Source organism: Amia ocellicauda, chromosome 4 (assembly GCF_036373705.1).
Source record: "Amia ocellicauda isolate fAmiCal2 chromosome 4, fAmiCal2.hap1, whole genome shotgun sequence".
Lineage (NCBI taxonomy): Eukaryota > Metazoa > Chordata > Actinopteri > Amiiformes > Amiidae > Amia > Amia ocellicauda.
The window spans coordinates 9,374,405-9,397,290 of record NC_089853.1 but is presented as its reverse complement, the minus strand read 5'-3'; the positions used below and the strand labels follow the sequence as shown (position 1 = coordinate 9,397,290).

At 37.4% G+C, this 22,886-nt stretch overlaps 1 protein-coding gene across 11 annotated transcripts in view; it reads left to right on the top strand.

Annotated features, from left to right (window-relative positions):
* sox6 (SRY-box transcription factor 6) overlaps positions 1 to 22,886 on the top strand; it is a 190,160-nt gene that overhangs the window by 99,448 nt on the left and 67,826 nt on the right. For 9 of the 11 annotated variants that reach the window (XM_066700907.1, XM_066700903.1, XM_066700905.1 and 6 more), the window contains 3 exons: positions 1,367 to 1,456; positions 14,917 to 15,089; positions 18,224 to 18,292. In XM_066700907.1, coding sequence (XP_066557004.1) covers positions 1,367 to 1,456; positions 14,917 to 15,089; positions 18,224 to 18,292 — 332 coding nt within the window. The remainder of the gene's footprint in view (positions 1 to 1,366; positions 1,457 to 14,916; positions 15,090 to 18,223; positions 18,293 to 22,886) is intronic. The other 2 variants (XM_066700912.1, XM_066700911.1) reach the window with 1 other exon arrangement.

Below are 22,886 nucleotides of genomic sequence, written 5' to 3'. Positions count from 1 at the left end.
TATCCCATGGACAAATGTTAATTGTTTTCATCACTGCTCCCGGCTCATACAGAAACCAATTTCATCTCTTACCTTGTGCTTACTTTTTCTTTTTTCTTTTTTTAATGTGTCTTTGTAGTCCTGCTTATCTCCGCACACCCTCTTGTGATTGACCTCTATGAGACAACGAGGCCAGATAGCCTGTTACTATTAATTAAAAATTAATGTCAGGAATATGAGTGGGTAGAGAAATCAGCAGACATGCTTTTGTTTTTTGAATTAGTCTACCTTTCAATGACCTTTTTTTTTTTTTTTTTTTTTTTTTTTTTAACATTTTAGATGGTCTTCCAAGGTCCAGGAATAAATCTCTGCTCTTTACCATTTTCAAATGGAGGGGGGTGGAAGGTTTAAAAAAAAAAACCTGTTGCTCATTCAGTTTTCAGACAGCCTGTTTCACTGGGTTTCATTTTTGGCTCATGTTGGGATGATTGAAGGTTTTATGTTCCATATAATTACTATAAACACTGCAATGTTTATTTTATAGGAAATAAACTGCATTCTTCTTGGCATTTACCAAAATTTGTTTTAAGTAACACATTATATTGTGTTCTTTTATTAATTTGTGTGTGTTGTTTTTAATGAGCTATTGTAGAGTTACTGGTATGTAGCACAGCAGACCTTATTTTCGGAAGGCCAGCGCATTGTTCTTGGTAACCCCAGCTAATTCAAAGCGTGTGTTAGCTGCTCATGTTTTCTTTGATTTCCAAGTACCTACACCTCATGCTGACTGAGTTGTTAAATCCACTCAAGCAGAATTTTTTGCAAATGTTTTTGCTTTTTTAATTTGTATTTATTTTACTTTCATATATATATTTTTTTTATATAAAAAGGGTGTGTGTTGTGGGGGCATTTCCAGAGAAACAACAGGACATCAACCTCTCAATTTATTATTATGGATTGTAGAAAGTCCTGTGTAATTAATGTCATAGAAACTTTATTTTTTTCTATACTTCCTAAGCTTAGGTAAACAGGTATAATTATAGTGTTGACTAACAGCTTTACTCTTCTTCAGCTTTGAATTGTATTATGTACCTAGTAATTTGGTACAACAAGGTATGCCTTTTATATTATAAATTGTTTAAATCTGTTAATACACACCCAGCCTCTGTCCAGAAAAGATAAGGGTATTTCTAGAGGACCTGCAGACAGAAGCTTCTATCAGCTGTTTACTTATTTTCTGTTCAGATTTGTATCATTCTAAACTAAATAGAGACACCCCGAAAAGGGGGGAAGTTACCTTCCTGACTATGGAGTCACGGGAGAATGACTTCATGAAAAATCAGTAGGGTTAATAAACAGGACAATAAGTAGCTATTTTTTCTTTTAGAATCTTCTTGCATGGAAAAACTCCTCTCTAAAGACTGGAAGGAGAAAATGGAAAGACTGAACACAAGTGAACTTCTTGGGGAAATTAAAGGTAGGATTCAAAGTTAAAATTGTTCAGCCCATCTATTATTTTTCTATTTCTTTCTTACCATATGGATGAGTGTTTAATGTGTTTGTGCCATAGACCAAACTGAAGAGATCTTAGAACAGGCTTCACTTCTCCAAATACTGTGTACAAAAACCTATTTGGCCTCTCTCCTACCATTCTGTAATTCGTCCCTCTCATGTCTTGGTGTGTCGAAGCCTCCTTTTGTTTCCTGTTGAAGTTGCACTGTTTGAAGCGGTGACACATCTGGCTCATCCTTCTGAAGAGAGGTGGAACAGTTTTTATTTCATATAGGCTACCTTAACATCTATGTGCCAGGTGGATGTGAGGGTGTTGGATACCTTAACTCCCACATTCCACAGGCATTCGTGCATTTGCTGCACTTGTGCTACCCAGGTACTGCACCATTTTATTAGTGTCAAATTAAGTTTCAAATGCACTTCATTGTAAACAGTGAACTTGAGAGTGCACGAAGCATGGACCTTGCCCCTCAGTTGGAGTAATGTTGTTTCTGCATAGCTGGATGCAGTTCTTTATGGTTTTACTTACAAATCTCTCTGTTTATTCTAAGAGGAGGTGATTTTCTAATGGAGTTTGTCTTTTCGGCCGGCCAGTCCAAAGCACGGACTGTTACTGAGATATGTTTACTTTCAAGGGGAAGGCACAGTACAAGTTGAAGATAACCTGGGCTGCCTCTCCCTCTCCCTCTTGCTCCCTCGCTTGCTTGCTCTCTCGCTCGCAGTCGAGGATCCTTTGTGTTCCTGTCTGGCAAGAGTCCGCAGTGTGGGAGCATCCCTGGGCCAAGCTCCAGCCGACATTGCTGCACATAAAATACCAGCAGTGAATTAAAATTAATAGAATTAAGAAGTTAAATGGTAATTGCGTTTTCTTATGATAGCAATTTATATTTTATTTTGCTTTCGTGGGGTTCAATCACACTGGGTTTTATTTGGAAGATCTGTCAGAAAGATATCTTTCCCACACTCGAGAAAATAAGTTTAAGGGAGAGAGAGAGAGAGAGAAACTGCCTTATTTTATCATTTCTATCTGAAAACTGTTTAAAGGATCCTGTTCACATGATACTGCCTACTGTCTGACATCTGGTTACAAAAAACAAAAATACTATGTGAATTGTTTTGTGCTTTTCTAGTGACTTTCACTTCATTGTACATTTGCTGTTTTGCTCAAGTTCTATAATTAACAAAGAATACGTATTGTTTTTAGGGTTAAATCACTTGTGCAGATTGACTGCTTGTCCAGAAAAAATAAATGGCTAAAGTATGTCTATTTGCAGGCAATAACCTTAATGAACCCCAAAATAAATGATGTCTACATAAACTAGATTAATTGTCCCTGTCCTAACATGTGTCATCGTACATCAAAGTGCTTTCAGTAAAAATATTTTAAACGATGCAGGTTTTCAAAGCAAGGTTTTCTTTTTTTTTCCTCCTTAATTGCGGAACGTTTCTTCATTTGACGAACTCGGATTGTCACGGATGGTGTTGATAAGTACACAGGTATGAACAGTAAAGGGGGAAGAAATACATTGGCTGCTCAGTTGATTTCCTAGGAAACTGAATCTACATTAGAAGTTACAAATATAAATACTTTTCATATCACACTGGCAGCCTTAGGTTTTTAATTAGCATACCATTTCATATGACTGTAGACATTTCAAAGCTCCTCTTTGTGCTCCCCCTTACAAACGTCTTTCTCTGCTTTTGAAGTATGCCTGATGTAAATACTAGCAATTAAAAAGAAGCTCAGGGTTAGAGACACAAGGTCTTCTTAATTAAAAAACAAACAAAAGCACCCAGCAGAAAACACCATATGATTAAGATCTAAAGTGTTATGATAAATCAAAATCCACATTAATTGTTAGGTTAAAATCAATACAAAGGGCACACACATCTGTAGGTTTAAATTAATGGAGGAACGTCTGAGATAAAGGCTGACATCTAGATAAAAAGCTACCTACTGGCACGCTGGCCTTGCAACACATTCTCAAGTCCGTATTTATTGAATCCGGAACCAAAGGCATTGTGCATTCTACCACGAGCTTTTTCTTTGTAGTATTGTTATATCACTACAAAAGATCGCTTTTGATGTTGAAAGATAAATAAGTGAAATATGAAATTCTGCTGTTGTTGAAATGAATAACTGGTCATTCATGTTTTTCTTTTAACAAAGTTTCTTTGAGTCAGTGACAAATAATGTATAACTCTTTGTTGTAGCAAGACTAAAAGCTTTACATATTTCCACCTCTGTGAACAATTTACTGTGCCTCTTTATATTATTGTGTAGAGGACCAGTGACACACAACTGTGTTAATGCACCAAGGACGCAGCAAGGTGGGAAATATAATGCAACTACAGACATGCGTGCAAAACATTGTCTTAAATGTAACTTGTCAGCCAACGTACCCAAACAATTTCACCAATAAATTGGCTATATGCATAGGTGTGGGTTTAGGGGGGGATGTCGAGAGAATGCTAAATTGTCCCCCCAATAATGTATGCCCAGCTCCATAGGCATAGGGGATGCGTCCCTGCCAATATTGACAGCATATTGACACCCCCCAATTCTGAAACGAAATCTATGCCCCAGGCTATATTTATCAGCCTATATTAATCTACTGCTGGATGAAAGCCTCCCCAAGATGTTTCCATTTGGTTTGTTCTCAGCAGCATCAATTTATTTTTCTATTTCTTCTTGTTCTTCCCAGCATACATCTTTTCATTATTTTCTGTCGTCCTCAGTTTCTATATCATTTTTACATAGTGACCAGATTTCACACTTATGAGTGAGTAATGTATCTTATATATAGCAATATATCAAACTCTTTCATTTAAGATTTAAGTCTGTTTGTCACCATCTTAGTAGTGTAATAAAAGGCTTCTGTATTTGACAACAAGTACATGAGAGAGGCAATCGCTGGTATGTTGTAGCTTGAGTTTCCCAGTTTTAAATGTTTCATGTCATAACCAGGGCATTGATCCATTGAAGAAACATTAGAACATACTCGGTATAAAAGTGTCTTCTTAGTGGTAAGTAACTTTCCCACACCTTTCACACAGGTAACTGTTTGTTTTCATACCTGCATTTTGCTGTCAGTCATAACGAACGGTGAACCAGTAGATGAGATCACGAGTACAAAACCACAAAGAAAGAAAGAGAGTCAGTCTGGAGGGGATCCAAGCCACAGAGAAACCTAAAGAGAGAGCAGGACCTCAACAACACTGCAGAGACTTGAATGCTGTTTAATTACGGGCTTTCAAAGAGATTTTTATAACATCGAAAATAAAACTTCAAAACACTGCCAGCTATTTCATGGCAGAAGTGTTTCAAATGCATTGTAAATTTGTTTTACATGCTGAAACTATTACTATAACTAATATTCTTACATATCACACACACATATATATATATATATATGCAAATGCTAAATAACTCTGGAAAAGGTGTGTCAGCTGAAGAATTTATGTTATGTGTTAACTGTAAATTCTGAAGGAATGCAAGCACAGGTTTATGGGAGAGAGAGAGGAAAAAAAAACACTCAGGTTTATAAAATAAGCTCTCCAGTACTGCAGTGTGGTTTGCATTGAACACGTTCATTCATAGTCAATCAGGGTCATTGAGTTTCTTTTACTTTACCTCTGAAAGGCCTTTTTCTAATTCAGCAGGAACAGTTAAGTGTCCCCAGCCCTAAAAATGGCAGGCATTTCCCGAGGAATATATATATATATATATATATATATATATATATATATATATATATATGTGGTTGCTAAATTGGAACACACACTGTATTCAGTATCTCATCATGTTTAATAAGAAATTGGCTCAGTATTGTAACTTTGCGTAAAATGGTTGCCCAAATACTATATACAAGAAAATCAGGCCTTCTTGCAGATGGATAATCAATTATTAAATGCTTTCTACATGACAGTTCTCAAGTCTGCATTGAAGGTCCTGTGGCAGACTGATAAGTACAAGCTACTTACTCTCATAACCCAGGAATGGCTTCAGCTGAGAGATTGATTTGATGTTAGTGGTACCTGGGCTTGATTTGATGTCAGGACAGAGCGGTATTGTGTACAGACAGAGCACTGATTGTTCAGGCAGCTGGCCATACTTAAAAACATGATTATTCAGTTTAATATTTAGCTTTATTCTTAAGTGTTCAATTAAATTATGAACTATATATAAAATATATTGGAGACAGACTACATTACATTTGTACATTTTTCTCCACAAATGATCAAAAGCTGCTCAAGTTACATGTCATACAGCACTTGATTTGTAAGACATATGAAACATTGTCCTTCACACAAAATGGCTGGAGACTGGTTTCTCTTCTGGGAATATCAGTGCAGTAGAAACTCGGTGATGATCTCAAAAGAGCTTCTCAGAAAAGGGCTCACACACACAGTGATTGAGTCAAGATGGTTGCCTTCTCGAGCAAATTGTGGTCTGAAAACCCTCCTTTTGCTCTCCTCATTCCACTCATGCAATGCACTCAGGTGTCTTGCTTATGGGTGAGGGGATTCTTTCTCAACATGATAATGACCCTAAACACACAGCCAGACTAAACCCAGATTACTTAATTAATCAGAAAGAAGAGCAACCACTCTGGATATGCTGGTCTTGCCAGTCTCCTAGCATTAACCCAGTTGAAATATAATGGGTTAAGATCTAAATGTTTGCAATAAAATGCCAGCAATGCATTATGCATTGTTGTTGTTTTTTAGAGGTTTTATTAGTTTTCATAAGATTCAGTAATGTATTTAAAGTTCTTTCTGGTTGTATTTCAGTCTGATGAACCATGTGTCCCATAACTGTGAATATAATGTGATTACTGTAACATTTAATTTGTTGAAATTAATTACAGTACTGTGAAGTTTTTTTTGGTCACAACCTCAGTCAGATTTTGATTTATTTAGCTTTTTTTTAAATTGTCTTGATTTTAGTGAAGCCTTGAACACTGCCCAGTATGAGCTGTGGACTTCAATCAGGGACACTGAGTGACGTTTTCGAAGGACAAAACGGAAAGGGTCATGGTTAAGGCATAGTAATTTGTCCTATTGTGAGTCACTGGATTAAAAAGCTCCAGATTTATGTCAAAGAAGGTTGAATTTGCTACATTGTTTCCATATTGAAACCTTTGAACAGTTGCTTAAAGAAAAACTATCTGTTTCAGAGTCACACAATTCTGTAGTCCTGAGAAATCGCTTAATCCATTTCAAAATTGGCTAATTGTTTTATTTCTTGTTCGTCTGGTTTCCTGTTACCACACTTTCATATTATTATACATTCTGGTCAAATCTATATTCGATGCTGCACTTTCATGTAGTGATTTATCAGATATGAAAGATGGAGATTAAAGGAATGTATTTTTGTCATAAAGCTATGGTGGGTTAAGGGAGATCTTCTCCTGAATATTACTGTTAGTTGCTGTATATCTGAAGTGGTATATGTGCATAAGTGTTTTGTTTAAGTAGGATGTTATTGACTACTCTCCCTTTTGACTGTGTTTATCCTGCCAAGTGTCAACAAGGCTTTTTTTATTTTTTTTTATGACAAAAGTGTAAGAAATGCAAGTCAAAGTGTCAAAATAAAAATCTTTAAAACAGGATTGGCAATATTTGCATTTTGATTTGCCTGTAAAAAAATGCCTCGCAGCTTCTCTTTAAAGCTTTACAGAATAAGCATTTATAGAGTTGAATATGCAGACTTGCACCGGCATTAACATATGCAAATAGATCTAATTGCAAGTAATTGCTTCAAAATACAGTTCAGCGGTTGTTTGGGAAAAGCTGGGGAGTATTTCGAAAGCTTTATGATGGTATCAGCTCAATGTTTTTCTTTTCTTCCCATTCATGGTTTGGGAAATGGTAGCGCACAGCCTATTTTACGATTTGATTTGAGCATTTAAAGGATTAATAACATTGCCTGCCATAAGCTGACATGTGTTGGTGAGGCCATGTTCATGCTTGTTAATGATGTTTTATTGGCAGGATTAGTAGAGCTTATATCGTGTCAGGGGCAGTAGTCGGCAAGCAGGTGATACAGCTGTTGCCATTCCGATCATTGGGGACAAGAAACATTATTTGAAATATCTTCAGCAATTGAATTGTTGAATGAGACATTAACTACTTTCATTTAATCAATTTCTGTTTTATTTCGTTTGCAATGTGAGAACGATCTTAAATTATGTAATCCGCAAAACAGTCTGCTGTCAGATTGTTGTGTGACACATTGTTATTAAGGAGTATCTGGCTGCATGAGAGGATGTCTGTGTTAGCGTGGTCACACGTAAGCAAAGTTGATAGACTCTGAGCATGGGTGAGTGTGCTGGTGAGGTATACCATGAGTGAGTGAGTGAGGCACAGGTACAGGAAGAAACTGCCTGACTGTCAAATGGAAGGAACCTAAAGCAAAAAAACAGGCAAGTTTCACATTCTAGTTTATGTAATCACTGTCATAATTTATAGAGACCCAATGCTTTTATAGTATCATTTTACCTACTTTTAGGAGGATGGACTGAAAGATGTGGTGTAATGTGTGATTAATAAAAAGAAGTGAAGGCTGTAGTGTGGCTCTTAAATTATTATGTGTGTACTTTGCTGTCATTTAAAGCATTTTTTTAGACAAGCATAGCTATGTTTAAAAAATAAAAAGCTAGTCATAGAGATAGCATTCATCTAGGTTGTTAAAGGCGATAATAAAATTCCTAAAAAGTACACACAAAAAAATCACAACTTTCTTAATATTCCATTAGCAGCCTGTCAGCACATGAGAACAGTCAAATTGCTTAGGGCTGACTATTGAAATGCAACTACTGTATGTGACTGGTTATCTTAGTCTTCAAAGGAACAATAGGTTAAAGTAAATTAAACATCAAAACATATTTTCTAATGATGTCAAATTATAGAATTCTTCCATTTTACGCCGAAGGTTTTACATGTTGTGGAGAGACATATTTTGTAATGAACAACAAAGTCATGCCTTTTCTATCCTGTTGTTTGTGTAAATACAGTAGATGGACAACAAAGCTGCTATTCTTTCTCCCACAGTAGAGTAATTCGCATTGCATTCAAACTGAAACCGCAATGGGAAAACAGTAGTGTCATTTTTGTTTCTTCTAGATTGCATTAACAATTACTAAACTACTTCCTTTCATGAAGAGGGGGGGACAGGGGTGAAATAACCAGTGAGTTAATGTGAAGGATATGAATCTCTCAGGACAGTAAGCAGTCTCTATACATTATTATATCTTAAGCTTTCAGACTATAATGTGAGAGTACACCTTCCATTAAGGATCGCCTTACTGAAGAGAGCAGCCCAGTCTCCTTGCACGCTAGGCATGCCAGCTATGTCGCAGACTGCGTCCGGACACAAGCAAGCACAATCGCAGCATTTATAAAAAGCCTTAATTTACTTAGGATGGGGTAGCACCATATGGGAGCATCAACAATAGTCAACTGATGGAGAGACAAAGAAATTCCAGTGTTCTTGCGTTAAAAAAGTCTTTCGGAACTTAGTCATAACGGTTCAGCTGTCCGAACCAAAGTCTGCTAAGATAATAGAGCGCTTTGTGATTTTCGTTCTTCTTTTTTTTGGGACTTAATTCTTTTATCTACATTATTCATTTGGGACTCTTCAAAGTAAGAAACTGTCTTCTTCTTCCTGGTACTGGACCTGAAACTAAAATTTAAATCTCAGTGTGGTAGGAGCAGAAGAGGGGGAAAGGACTGGGAGGATAAGGGGTTATGTTGGACACAACATATCGTCCTCCCTACAAAGTGGCTTTTATCTGCCAGGACCTTCTGCCTGATTGTTGATTTCCACCCTTGCCTTAGTTGTTTTGCCTCTCTCTTTCTTATTTTTATCTGTTTATTTGGCTGATGTTTTCTGCCCTACTTTGTGACATTTAAAAGGAGACTGAATCAAAAAAGGTAAATGCTAAACACACGCGACATCTCTTCAGATGTGAAGACTTCACAGTGCATCTGATGTGAGGCAAGGGCTGCAGAACAGTTAGTCTGGCTTGCCTCTGGACAGCAAAGATCAAATAGGTTCCCCTTTCAGCTTTGCTATTGTGTTGCTGCTTTCTTCTAAAAAAGAAGCCCAGGGGTGGGGAGGGGAGGAGGGGGGGGATAAAATGTTCACGGAGCGTCAAAAAAAATTAGATCTGCTAACCTGTACAGTTTATTTACACCGAATGCAACTTTACACTTTACATCTCAAATAGGGAAAAGATCCAGTGAGACACCTTTACAAGTGTATACAACCCTTCCTGTGATTAAAAGGAATGCAGTATACAATAATGGCCTCAATTGTCAAGCCTTTGTCAAGTCAAGCTGGTGTCTTTTTATGCTTTGTTGAAACTTAAAAGTTGTGTCTGCATTTTTAAGGTGATCCTGTATTTATTAAAGGAAGAGAGCTTTACTCCTAAATAAATCCTAAAGAGTGGTCAGGAAAGCTGTTTGCTAATGCCAAATGTGCTCAACTCTTTGAGTGGGACTTTATTTGGCTTTTTCAAGTTTAGCATTTCACTTGCACAGATTGCAGATTGAAGTCATTCCCATGCACTGGCTCAAATTCATCAGAAACTAAAAATGGCAGAATAGAGCCAGCACATTGTTTATGTATGACGGAGTGTGAAACAAATGCAGTTTTACTCTGCTGTTGTTTCCCCTCCATCTTTCAGACATTCAACAATTTAGATAATGGTCCAAAAAGGGGTATATCATTTATCATTACAATTTTATTCAATTTTTCTTTCCCAAATTTTAGATGTTTTTTTTTTTTCTGATTTCGGTAAAGTTTTTTTTTTCTATTGCTAATAAAAGATAAATGTGCTGTGAATAAATAATCCTTGAAAAGTTCAAACTTTAAAATAGCTCAAGGATAAAGAAAAACAAAAGCTTTATCTAGCTTTTTAATACTATGAATGATATTCAGTCTTAGTAGAAACAACTGAATAAGTAAAAATGTGTGTGATCTTAAGCACGTGCAGTAAATGAATTATTTGTAGAGAAGCAATTCAGAAGAAACCTTTACACTGTATTAAAATCTGAAGTATACACATAAATGGATGCATGATGATGTTTTATGAGTTTTGCAACTCATTATCAAAGTCATCATAGTAATATTAGTTAAGTACAGAGGTAGAGAGGCACTTCACTTGGTTTTAGAGCCTTAATTCAGAGTTCTCTCTTCCTGACAAACAGTAGGTTTACTTTTTTGTTTAAATCTTTACCAATCAGTCTCAAAATATAAATCCGTTTCAAATAAATGCATAAAAAAGATACAAAAAAGCACACAGGGCCGACTTGCTTCATAGAGGGAGCATGCAGGCTCTCCACAACACAGCCGAACATCAAAACAATGAGCTCTCTGTTAATATTCTGTTAGTGTTTGTGCAGCCCAGCACTCCCCACAGCACGGCCCCCGGGCTAGACCCTCCAGGTTTTGCACAGTGGCCCCTGGTCACCACACTGCTCTTAATAGGCATGTACAACAGCCATCGCATATCAGTGCAGACGGCAGTGGAGTGAGCCTTGTGAGTCTATTTCTTTTATCATTTTCGTTTCGGTGTTTGAAGTGCTAGAGGGGGCGTAGGGGGCAGGGGAGCACTGTAACATGTTTGTCATGATCCCCACTATTGTAACGCAGACCTACTAGACAAAGAAGAGGCATACAGGTTTACTTAAATTACTTATAACCTCCAGGAATTGGCAGTGGCAAAGGAATTCCACTACCTTTGTAAGCGGTGCAGGGTTTTTCTTAAAAGTCTGGAAAGTAAAAATGACCAGTGTTGCACATTTCATATGTAGCACTCATGTAGTTATATTTAATTTGGTATTACTTCTGTTTTTTAGATTAAACTTTGCAAGTGACATTTGACAGAAGATTTTAAGTGGTGAAAATTGGCAAAGACAGGACATGTCACAGTGTAGCAAACAATCTGGACAACATAGGCCATTCGTGCTTATGATAGGGAGACGTTTAACATTTTTCATTTAAAACTAAAGATTTGAAGACTAAAATATGTGAACATGGAGACCAAAATAGAGGCATAAATTAAACATTGTGTTGAGTTTGACTGTGAGAAAATAATCCAGTGACATCAGCAGTAATCTTTGGGAAAGGAGGCAGGGGGTGTGAAAAATTGGATGCAACTGAATTTTTGCGGTCTAACATTCCCAGCCTGTGCTGGTAAGAGCTAGAGAAAACCTTTTCTTTTAGAACGGCATGACCACACATCTACCTGTAGTGGACTGAAACAGGACAGCCGGCAGTGGAAGACATGCATTCACGTCTGCAGCCCTTGGGAATATTGATACTGGTAATTTGCGATGGATGCAAGTTACCAGAGGGTTATAAATGCTCCCCTTCATGACAGAGCCAAAGGTTAATAAAATCGGTGGCAAATGTATCAATTTTACAGATAAGCTATTCACAACAAGTGTAGTCTGGTGAATAAAAAGTCAATTCAGTCCGAAGAAACCACATGCAGCACCAGTGAATAGCTGCTTTTAGGTGCTTTTTTTTTTAGGAGGATAAATGGAGAATTGCAGCTCTCTTCCATTGCAGCAGCCCGGGCTGCCAGTAAATCCCTCTGACTGGGGCTGGAGGTTGACAGCCCCTATTAAGACAAACTGCCTTCCTCATCGGAGAGATAAAATAAATCAGGTGTTTAGTCAAATTAAAATACTTGAGCTGGAGCGGGCCCCAGGGAGCCCTGAGAGAAACTCAAGACAGATGTGGCTTGAGGATATAGAAGACACCCAGGAAAAAATGTAACACTGTCTGTGCAACTGGCTGAGGGCCAGACATACAGTTCAAGCTTCATGTGCAAATATCACTGTGTCAAATTTGTACAAGCATACAGGAGGAGGGCATATCTGAGAGTGACTTACCATTTTGCCTTTGACAATCATGTTAGCTATGTAAAGTCAATGGGAAGATCGCTTACCATTGATTAGTAAAAGGCCACATCTGAATGTTTTAAACTGTGCTTCTTTATACCTCATATAAAAAATGCTCAGATCTTCACCGTAGCTATAGAGCAATGCAAACCTTATGCTTGCTATCATATACGTTACATTTCACCTTTTCCCTCAAGATACAAATTATAATGATGTGTCATGTTACTGTTTGTATTGATTTATTCACTGGTTTAACTTCACTGTTTGTTCCCAGCACACTCTGGACTCGGGTAACTGTACGTTAGATAAATAGGTCAGCATTAGTAAAGCATTTGTAATTTAATGTCCATATCTAGGAAACACAAAAGTAGCTGCCTTGATGATATAGTTGAGACATCAAGAAATACTGTAACTAAATAAGACTTTGCATGTAGCTCTGCATCACATAGAAAAAGTGTAAAACTCATGTGACTGCTGCACAGAGAAAATGTTTCCACAGTATGCTTCATTGTCTGTCACTAATTTGCCACCTACTACAGACTATGACAGATTCTCTCTTTGCTGGGAACAATTCATAGCCTTCTTCACTATTAGAAAAAGCTGTGAGCTTCAGTAGGAAAAAAGTGACAATGTAACCTCTCCACTGTTAATGAAGACATTTTATAGACAGAGTGCAAACCTGATATTTTATTGAAGTACATTTGAATACTGTGTGGAACATGCAGAATGTCAATTTACTGTATTGCAGTAGTAGTTAAGCAATACTTGATGGTATAACAGTAGTTGTTAAGTAATATATCTACTGGGCAGTTTCTTGTCCATCATGATTAGTCTAGCTTAGAGAAAGACCCTTTCTTATTCTCTGGACATTCTCAAATCTTTAGGTAATACATTCCATTCCTCTACTCTCTGTTTTATTTAATAGGGTGTTGCAAAAAACAACAAAAACAAAACTGTCTTTCAATTATCAGATAACAGGAATATAATTGTATTTAACTTAAGTTTTTAACTGGTAATCAGGTTAACATGATTCTGTGATCTGTGATGATGTGTTTGATCAACTGATCATTTTTACAGTAGCAGTAACAGTCCCAGTTGGATATCTGTTGTTAATGGAGTATATTGGTGTGAACAGCACTCATCACACAAGACAATTATGTAGACAACTGAAAAACATGATGTCCGATTAAAAAACAAACCAAAAATAACTGAGGAACTGATTAAAATTAAAAATATATGAACTACAATAATGTGAACCGACTGTGCTGTGCTCTGGAGGAGTAAAAACCTTTTCGATTTGTCAACTGTTCTTTGCAATCTGAGAGTTGTTTACATGATAGTGTCATGTTCTAAAATTAAACAAGGTTCATTAAAAGGCAGAAACTAATGAGAAACCACGGCTTTGTGCATCCTGCGTTTCATACGAAGTTTTTAAAATTAATGAACGTGGTCTTCTTTTGTTTTGGCATCTCTACATCAGATGACTTTAATCAATTTCTCACTAGGCATTTGCAGGGCACAGATAGGTAAGGGCTGTATTAAAAAAACAACATCATCTTATCACAGATCTCAATGTCTTTAACAATGATTTAACAACTTGAAAAATCTCTCACTGAGTCAAAGTCTGTTTTCTGTCTTTTCCTCATTTTAACTGAGGCTGTGTGATCAAACAGTCACAATTGCTGAACCTATCAGTGCTCTCCCTTTCCACGCCAGGTTTTCTTCCCACCTACATCTCCTTAGTTGTGATGGAATGGTTTAACTGCTTAATCACATGACAGCTTAAATTATTATTTGAATGAGTAGGCCTATGTATTTGGACAGAAAAAGTTAGTATTTTTTTAGGAACCATGTTTTTAAATGTAATTCTTTTTTTTTTTTACTGGATTTTGTAACATGAGTAACATCTTTTCATGTATGTGTGTCTTTATTAATATTGTTTATGGTTATTGTGGTTCCCTTGAATGGGATGGGTTCTGAAACTTAGAATTCAGTGAGCCAGTCAACCTCTTGTAAGCTGGATCTGCCCCTTGTTTTATGTCAGAAAAAAGGAAAGAAATGGATAATGTTACTTCATGAATCTATATCTTCTCTTTTAAGAACACCTTTGGACCAGCAACTATAAAAGCCCTATTCCAATTAAGAAGAGGAAACAAATTACCAGTCTTATCTGTAATGACTAAGACATCACATAGTTCATGTCAAGTCAAAACAGTCACCCTGTTCTGCCATTCCATTCCAGTCTGGTAAAATGTTCATCGTTTTGCCAGTCACCTGTACACAGGAATCGCCCACCTATCCTGGTTGGCTCAGATGTCGGTAACATGCAAGTCACAGAAACGAGTGTGATGGTTCTGTTTTTTAAGGCTCTTTGAATGGAGAGGGTTTGTAGCTAGTCTTGTGTGTATGTACACCACCCCTGCACCAGTGGAGCTCCCTTCACCTCGGTGTGGCATACTCTGGCGAAACCCTCAGCCTCACAGCAGGCCTTGCTCTCCCTCCCGGCAGGTACGCCCGAGAGTCTTGCAGAGAAGGAACGGCAGCTCTCCACCATGATCACCCAGCTGATCAGCCTGCGCGAACAGCTCCTGGCCGCCCACGACGAGCAGAAAAAGCTGGCAGCCTCACAGATCGAGAAACAGAGGCAGCAAATGGAGCTTGCCCGGCAACAGCAGGAACAGGTGAGCTCAACTGGCAGGGCTGCCTCTGTGTCACTGGAGCCTTCAGCATGTCTCTCTCTCTCCATCGCTTTCTCTCTCTCTCTCTCTCTCTCTCCCTCTCCCTCCCTCTCTGGCCTGGGGGAGATTTTCTTGGGGTTTTCTGGTACAAGAAATACAATAAAAACTAAGCAATGAGGCAGATGAAAAAGTTGTGTTTTAGCTTCACTTCCCAGCTTATTTGGATGAATGTGCAGGACTTGTTATAATGGGGAGCTTCTTTGGTGTCGTGGTTTTTAAGAGCATAATTTCTGTACAAGAGCAAAGCACCTGAAAGTTGAAATGAGTTAAACCCTTCATATACATTTAATTAAAAAAAAAAATGTATATCTACAGATGGGCACCAGATTTAAATCGGAGAGGTAGTGGGGTGGGGCAGCTGTATCTCAGAACTATGCCCCAGCTTCTTATCAGTTACAGACCCATATTGTTTGACTGCTGTTGGGAGAAAATAATACAGCTCAACCCCTTTACCAAGAATTTGTCAGTTGTTAAACTGAAGTGGCACACATCTTTCTTTGCTCAATTTGTTATAGTGGCGTTGATTCTTTGCGTAACGCATGCTGTGTGAATATATTCAAACAAGGTAACAGATGTTTTTTCATGACCTGTTTGTCCATTCTTAAAGCTGTCTATCTTTGAGCTTTAAAGATCTTAAAGTTAATAGTTATTTTTTTATTATTTCTTTCTTTCTAGTATTTGTTTTCTGCTTGAATTATTGCTATTGCACATGTGATGACTAAAACAACACAAAATTCCAGTAATGTGGAAGAAATTGACCCGCTTTACCATCAAGAATAGAACCATGTTAAATATTATGTTTCTGGAAACATTAGTTTTACTGCTTTCTCCAGTTATATGGCACTGCTTGTCATGTTGAAATGTGTAAGCATGGTGATGATAAAGAAAGCTGTCCACTGCTATTCATAAATTCTCTATAATATATTTAACAGATTTAAATTAATTTAAATGTTATTTCTACTTTTTTTTTACTGTGCATGAAATTGAAATGAATGGTTTTAAATTGCTCCAACACGATGACAGAAAAAAATAAACATTTTAAATAATTGTGCTTTTTAAATAAAATGTTCAACTTAATGTGCGCATTAGTGTTTTTTTTTTTTAAAGAAACTACTTTAAAAACAATCCCTACATTAAATCAGCATTATGTATTGAATAAATGAAGCATATTGTACAAATCAGCAATTTAACACGGGCCATGAGCTGCATTTATGTATAAAAATGAATAAGAGAAAGATCTATCCCCAACTCAAATGTTTTTTCTAACTCGGCTAATTACAATTCAATAATTCAAAAGCATAGAATCCAGCTCGAGTTGTTAAAGCAAAATGAAATCAAACTTGCTTTACATATCTCAAATTAATGTGCACTTTTAAAGAATATGACATTATTAGTAGGATTATCCGTTCAGTTAAACAGTGTTTTATAAGGAAGCAGCGTATTGTATGCTTAGATGATTTTAATGAATACTGATTGCAGATATTTAATGTGCCTTAATATTTGCCCACAAGTGTAAGAGTATAGACTTAGCCCTTAATGGAAAGGAAGATGGAAGAACATTGTACAAAAATCAGAAGTTAGAATGTCATTTAGCCATCCAGACACGACACAGTAATTAACTGTTGACACTTGTGAATAAGCTAGCACAAATTAATCTTGACACATTTGCAGACGAGTGATATCTTACAGTGAACACTTTGTAATTATATTTGAAAATGAAAATTAAATGACACTTAAAACTAGGTTGTCATGCTCAATGAAGCGAGCGTGTAGTTAGAAGGACTGGTGAAATAAAAACCTAGAACTTGAGCCACACCGCAATTCTGCGCCATTCATCTGTGGATTACAGCCGACAGACAGCCGAACGCTTTGTGAGAGGACTCCCAACTGCTAGCTTTTTAGGTGCACGCTTTCACACAGAGCAAAGAAAGTCTCACAGATTGCCAATTTACAATTATTTTAATCGTTGCAACTATAAACATGTCAAATTGTATTTCTTTAATATATTTTTACTTTTATTTTAGGAAGATTTCCCTAACAGTGTGCAATTTGTTTCAGACCTTAACAAATGTAAAATGTGCCCTCAAAAAACATTAGCCATATCTTGAATATATTAATTAAATATATATATTTACTTGATACTGTTTTAAAATATATCCTCTGTACTGAATCCTCAAATATTTATTTTTCTTTTCTTCTTCTTCTCCTTATAAGTATTTTAATTATTATTATTAAGCTTCAGACTTATTTTGTTCTGAAGGTAAATTTAACTAACATCACTTTTCCATTAGATTTACTCAAACAGGGATATTTATATGTTTTGCTGTAGTTAATTACAAAGGATGCTGTATGCTTTACCTATAGGGCTGCACTCAACACAAACTGTCATTTATAGATTGAATAGCTTGTGGGTGTAATGTTCTTTTCATTGTCTTTTTCTTTTCTTCTACTGGTGTAGATATACAGCTCTGGAAAAAATTAAGAGACCACTGCACATTTTTCTTAAATCAGTATCTCTATATGTATGGCAGCCATTCCATTCATAATTTTATTTGGAATTTGGGAGAACTGTTGTCAGTAGTTTATAGAATAAAACAAAAATGTTCATTTTACCCAAACACATACTTATAAATAGTAAAACCACAGAAACTGATACTTTTGCAGTGGTCTCTTAATTTTTTCCAGAGCTATATTTCCCCCTCTACATACATAAATCAAGTTAGATATCAGACTGTTAACTATATTTAGTCTAAGTGAGTGAATCTTCTGAGGTGTTGTGAACTATTCCTGTTCATTATGATCATCAAGCTCAAATTGATTTTGCCCGTTCAGTTCTTAGGCCAAGCCCCGGGCTGTGCTTTCTAAAATAGTAGATCAGCCCCTGGCCACACTTGCAGTTGCCTTGCATGTCCTTCTGAGAAACAGGATTGCGTAAAACCATTCACAGAAATGGTGACTAATTACCCAGGCTACACTGGCTTCCGAAGCCAAACAAACACACACCAGGTAAAAGTATGCTTGAAGGGGACAAACTCAACCTCAGTATTACTCAATATTTTTTCCTGTCTTTTCAACAGATCGCTAGACAACAGCAGCAACTTTTGCAGCAGCAGCACAAGATCAACCTTCTACAGCAGCAGATTCAGGTCAGTCTGTCTGAACGCCCACTCCCTTGCTTATACTCCTTCACTGGCAAGACAAGTCAGGTTTGACATGGGGCTTCCAAATACTGTAGTTTGCCTGGTGTAGATCTAGATTGTGCTTCAAGCCGATGAGGGCAGGGAGCTCCCAGGGCATGGCACAAAACTGAGTGGTGCCAGGGACAGGCAGGTCAGAGGCCCTTACTGGTGTTCTCCCATTCACAATAGATGAACCAGTCATTATTGAGTCCTTCCTTCTGCTCAGCCTTGTGTATATACATGCATTGTCTTTATCCTTCAAAAAATAGATAGATAGATTGATTGATTGATAGATAAAGACAATGTATAATTCTCTAAGATATGTGCATTAACTATAGTAGTTATTTTATTTTATTTTAGTTGCCTTAGGTAAGTAAAATAAACAATACTATAAGCAATACTATGCTAATTATGCTAGATCCTTCCTGCTTGCTCTTAATGTATGTACACATCCACATTTAAATCCATCTTGTTTCAAATAGGTTGAGTGCTGGAAGTCTAAATCAAAGGAATTTGAAATGCTAGTGCAGATTCAGAATGGCTTACAAAGCATCTTCCTCTCACACACTAAGAACACAACAGAAATGGAAGGAAATAATATGATTGATTTCTCAGTGCCCTTTGAGAAGGGTGATATAAGAGTGAGAAAAAGTTGAAGACCACCCAAGCTGTGTCCCAGGTCAGTTATTATGGTCAGGGTCCCTGCTGAATCCCAGCACTACATCAAAGACAAGGGCATCAACACAGGACACTGCCAACTGCACCACTTCCCCCACAGCTCAGTGAGACAGGTATTCAGCCCTCTGTCTTTCATGCTCCTCCACATTCTCGACTCCTCGAGCCTCTCTCTGGAGATGGCACATCCTCGCCTCTCCAGTAACCCGAAACCCCCTCGCCCGACGCTCAGCGCAAGGCTGCTCCTTAAAGGCTGAAAGATTAATTTGAAATGCATGTTTCTGCACCGTGTGTCTCTGCTCCAGTTTCTGGCCATGGCATTCTTTACACCTGCCACTACAGCCAGTTCACTAGTGTGGGTTAATGTGTACCAGTTAGAAAGCTAATTATGGGTTTGAATCCTCCTTTCTTGTTCTCAGTCCGTTTGGTTCTTTTCACAACTCCTGCTTGGGTTGCCATTATTATCTCTCCCTTTCTTCCAGAGTAACTTTCTAAATTAGTCTTCCTTTCTTTGGAGACAGCACAGTGTTGTCCACGATGAAGCCCAAGGGCCAGCTCTCTAGGTTGGAGTGCAGCACTTTTCCTGAATGTCTTGTGCCGTTAGGTGCAAACAATACTAGTTCTGTTTGCTACCGTGACTCTGGAAACATGTAGGCAGTGTCACAGCTCAGTGCTTTACACAGAACACACCGGCTCACTCGGTTTAACCTGCTGAACTAAATCACATCATTCTTTTACAGTAGGATGGTTTTTAGCCATGCTTTGTATTGAGAATGGAATATGCCCACAACATAGTTTATTTCAAACACTTTTGGTTGTTTTCACCACATGGGAGGCCGGGATGTCAATAATTATACCAGTCCCGGGCGGACACCTATTTTCATGAGGCCGACTTGGCTATCAGATTGTCACAGATTTGCTCTGTAAAGCAGCATAGGGTTAAGCTTGGACACTGTCCACCCTGAAACCTTCCTGAGTTATAGCGATGTGTACAGCATTACACTTTGGCAGAGGGTTGTAAATCTCTTTTAAGCCAAGCTTCCCAAATTAAAAAAAGCCCACAATCCTACTGACTTGCCTCGTGAAAAGCAAAGCCCTTTACGTTTCCTTTTGGCACTGCATCGAATTTCACACTGGGCTAGTGCACGTCTAATTTTTGGGGGGTTTTAATGATCCAATCAACATGCTCATAAAGAATCTGTCGAGTGTCTTTACACATAGATCACTCCAACAAGAAACATTGATGTTTTGAATTGTATTGCTTTTGACTTTAGTTGAAAAGCAGTCTTAAGGAGCATTTGTTTTACATGAGTGATTAAGAAAATAAATGCTGACCAACCTTCTTTAATGTGGTGTTTTACACTTGCAGGTTTTAAATCTGTCGTACTAAAGAGACAAGTGTAAGGATGTTTGTTTAGCAAGGTCCTAAAATGTGTTTGTGTGGCAACTGAAATATAAAGCATTGGTACTGTGTTTTAATGAAAGCATTCTCTTAAAAATGCCCACTCTCCGTAATAAACAACAGCTTTGAGTTAATTAAGACTCCAAACCAGCTTTTAGCCTTCATGTTAGGGACACTGAGTTGAGTGGTAAAACAGCACTCAGGATTTGGTTACCCTGCTGTTTGTATATACTATGTTTAGCATTAAAAGCGACCCTCAAAGCAATTAAAGTGCTACTGTTTTGGCTCGGGGGACTGTTCCTTTTTTTTTTTCTTCATTATTGATGATGTAACTGATCCTATCCGTGGAAGCTATAAACTGGACGAACAAGGTCCAAATAAAACCACTAGGGCTGAAACCCGACCCCCCTATTGGCACGCTACACACATTCAGTGGTTCTTTGAAAGAACGCAGGGGGTATCAAGAAAACTGGAAAAGTCTGGAATATAGCACCGTCCAATTTAAGCAAACCCTTTGAATCGCTTTTTCTTTTCATCCTTTCTCATTTATTTAAAGGGGGAAAGATTGAGTCTTTGTCCTTCGGGATTACAATGTCACTTGTTTTAAGATACCAGATGTTTTGATTACTACGTTAGGAGCTTATCAGAAGCTCAAGGTTTTTCTTTTTTTTTTTTTTCTTTCCGCTTCTTTTTTTTATTTTATTCTTAGCTGCTTCTTCTTGTTAAATTTCATACTGCATGCAACTGATTCCATCCAGTGAAGGATTACTGATGTGTGATTCAAGTATAAACTGAAAACACCATTAGGAACTGAAAGGAAGGCTTGTGACAATTAAAAACAAATGTTGAATTAAATCTGATCCTTCACAGAAAAGAAGTGGTGCTTGCATAACAGAACTCTGTACGGCGATGCTGAGTATACTCTGCAGAGTAAATCACTTGAAGAGAATACAAAAATAGACATTTTCTAGAATTTTATTCTGCTTATTTGTCGTTGTCCCCCCCAATGCCCATAGTGTCCTGGACTTCAATAGTGTTGTATTTAAAGGGCCGTCTCCTTGACAATTATTTCCAATTCGAAACAAATCATGCTTATTTTAGAATTTGAATATAAGTCCACGCTTTCATATGCCTTTTCTAATTATAGAGCAGTAAATGGCAGAATGGCATATGTTAGCAACATGAGCAGCAGTCTATGAAATGAGCTACGAGTTAATAAAATGATCTTGTGGTTGTGTTGGCCAAATGTTAGCACACATGTTTCGGAGAGTGATATTTCAACAGACTTATAATTTGGCAGTCCTGTAGGGAGAGGGTTTTGATTCATGAAAATTAGCTTAACTAAGTATATAGGTAACTCATTTATGTTAATGGTCTGGTGGATTCCTCGGTCACTGGCTGGTGCGATGCATTATTTGTATTTTGTTTTTTAAATGGTTAGATATTATTTAAAGTGTTCAAACAGCATACAAAATTGAATATGTGCTGTTATAGTGTATACTGCCATTGGAGTGCACTCTGTGTTATTAATATTTTAGAGCTAATATACTGGCTCTTGGAGTCAATAAACTGCCCTTATCATGGACTCTCCCCTTCCCCTCTGATTTTGCTATCCTTATACTTTCACATTTTTCAACTAATAACAGAATTATTTAAAAATAGAGCATTTGTCTTAGCTTAGGCAATATCACCTATGGCTCATGTATGTATTTTTTATGTAGATTGTGCCGGGGCAGCCATAGCTATTATAATTAATATGCCAATGTTTCCAAGGTTGCGATCGCTGATGTAGACTTACATTGTCTTCATATAGCCAGACATTTCTCAGGACGTGATGACATGGGAGGTCAAAGTGTAGGTCTGCAGGATCAGGTCCTTCTGTGCGATGATGGAGTACAGATCTACATTAAAGAGAGAACTGCCTAAAGTTAAATCCCAGGTGATATATCCAACGCAGGCAACCCTGTGGTGTATTCAATAGGTAGGCCTAACTTTGACCTAAGAGGCCTACACATTCTTTCTGATTATGATAGAGCATTCTTCCAAACTGCAGCAGAAATTCAAGGCAGGTGTAAATCCACTGTTATACATTATAGAATGGGTGTGTATCGTTCATATTAAAATACATCATGCCAGGCATTCCACGATGATGAGGTTAGTACAGTAGGAGTCTAGGTAACAAGTAATCTCTGAGGTAGCATAAAGAATTCAATTTTTCAGATAGCAAGTTATTTGGTAAGTAATGCAAGAGTAAAGAGAATGAAAACAGACTCTTTAACGACTCATCTAGAATAAACTAGCTGATGTCTTTAATCACTGACAGAGCTGGTGCAAATTACCCTCTTGTTATGACAACCTGTGAGTGGCAGTCAGATTGTATCTTCACATTATCTCAAGGGGACTATTCTTTCATTAATATTATCATCATTATTATTTGAACTTTTATACCACATACTCAGCTGTATAGTCAACCCCCACTGATTA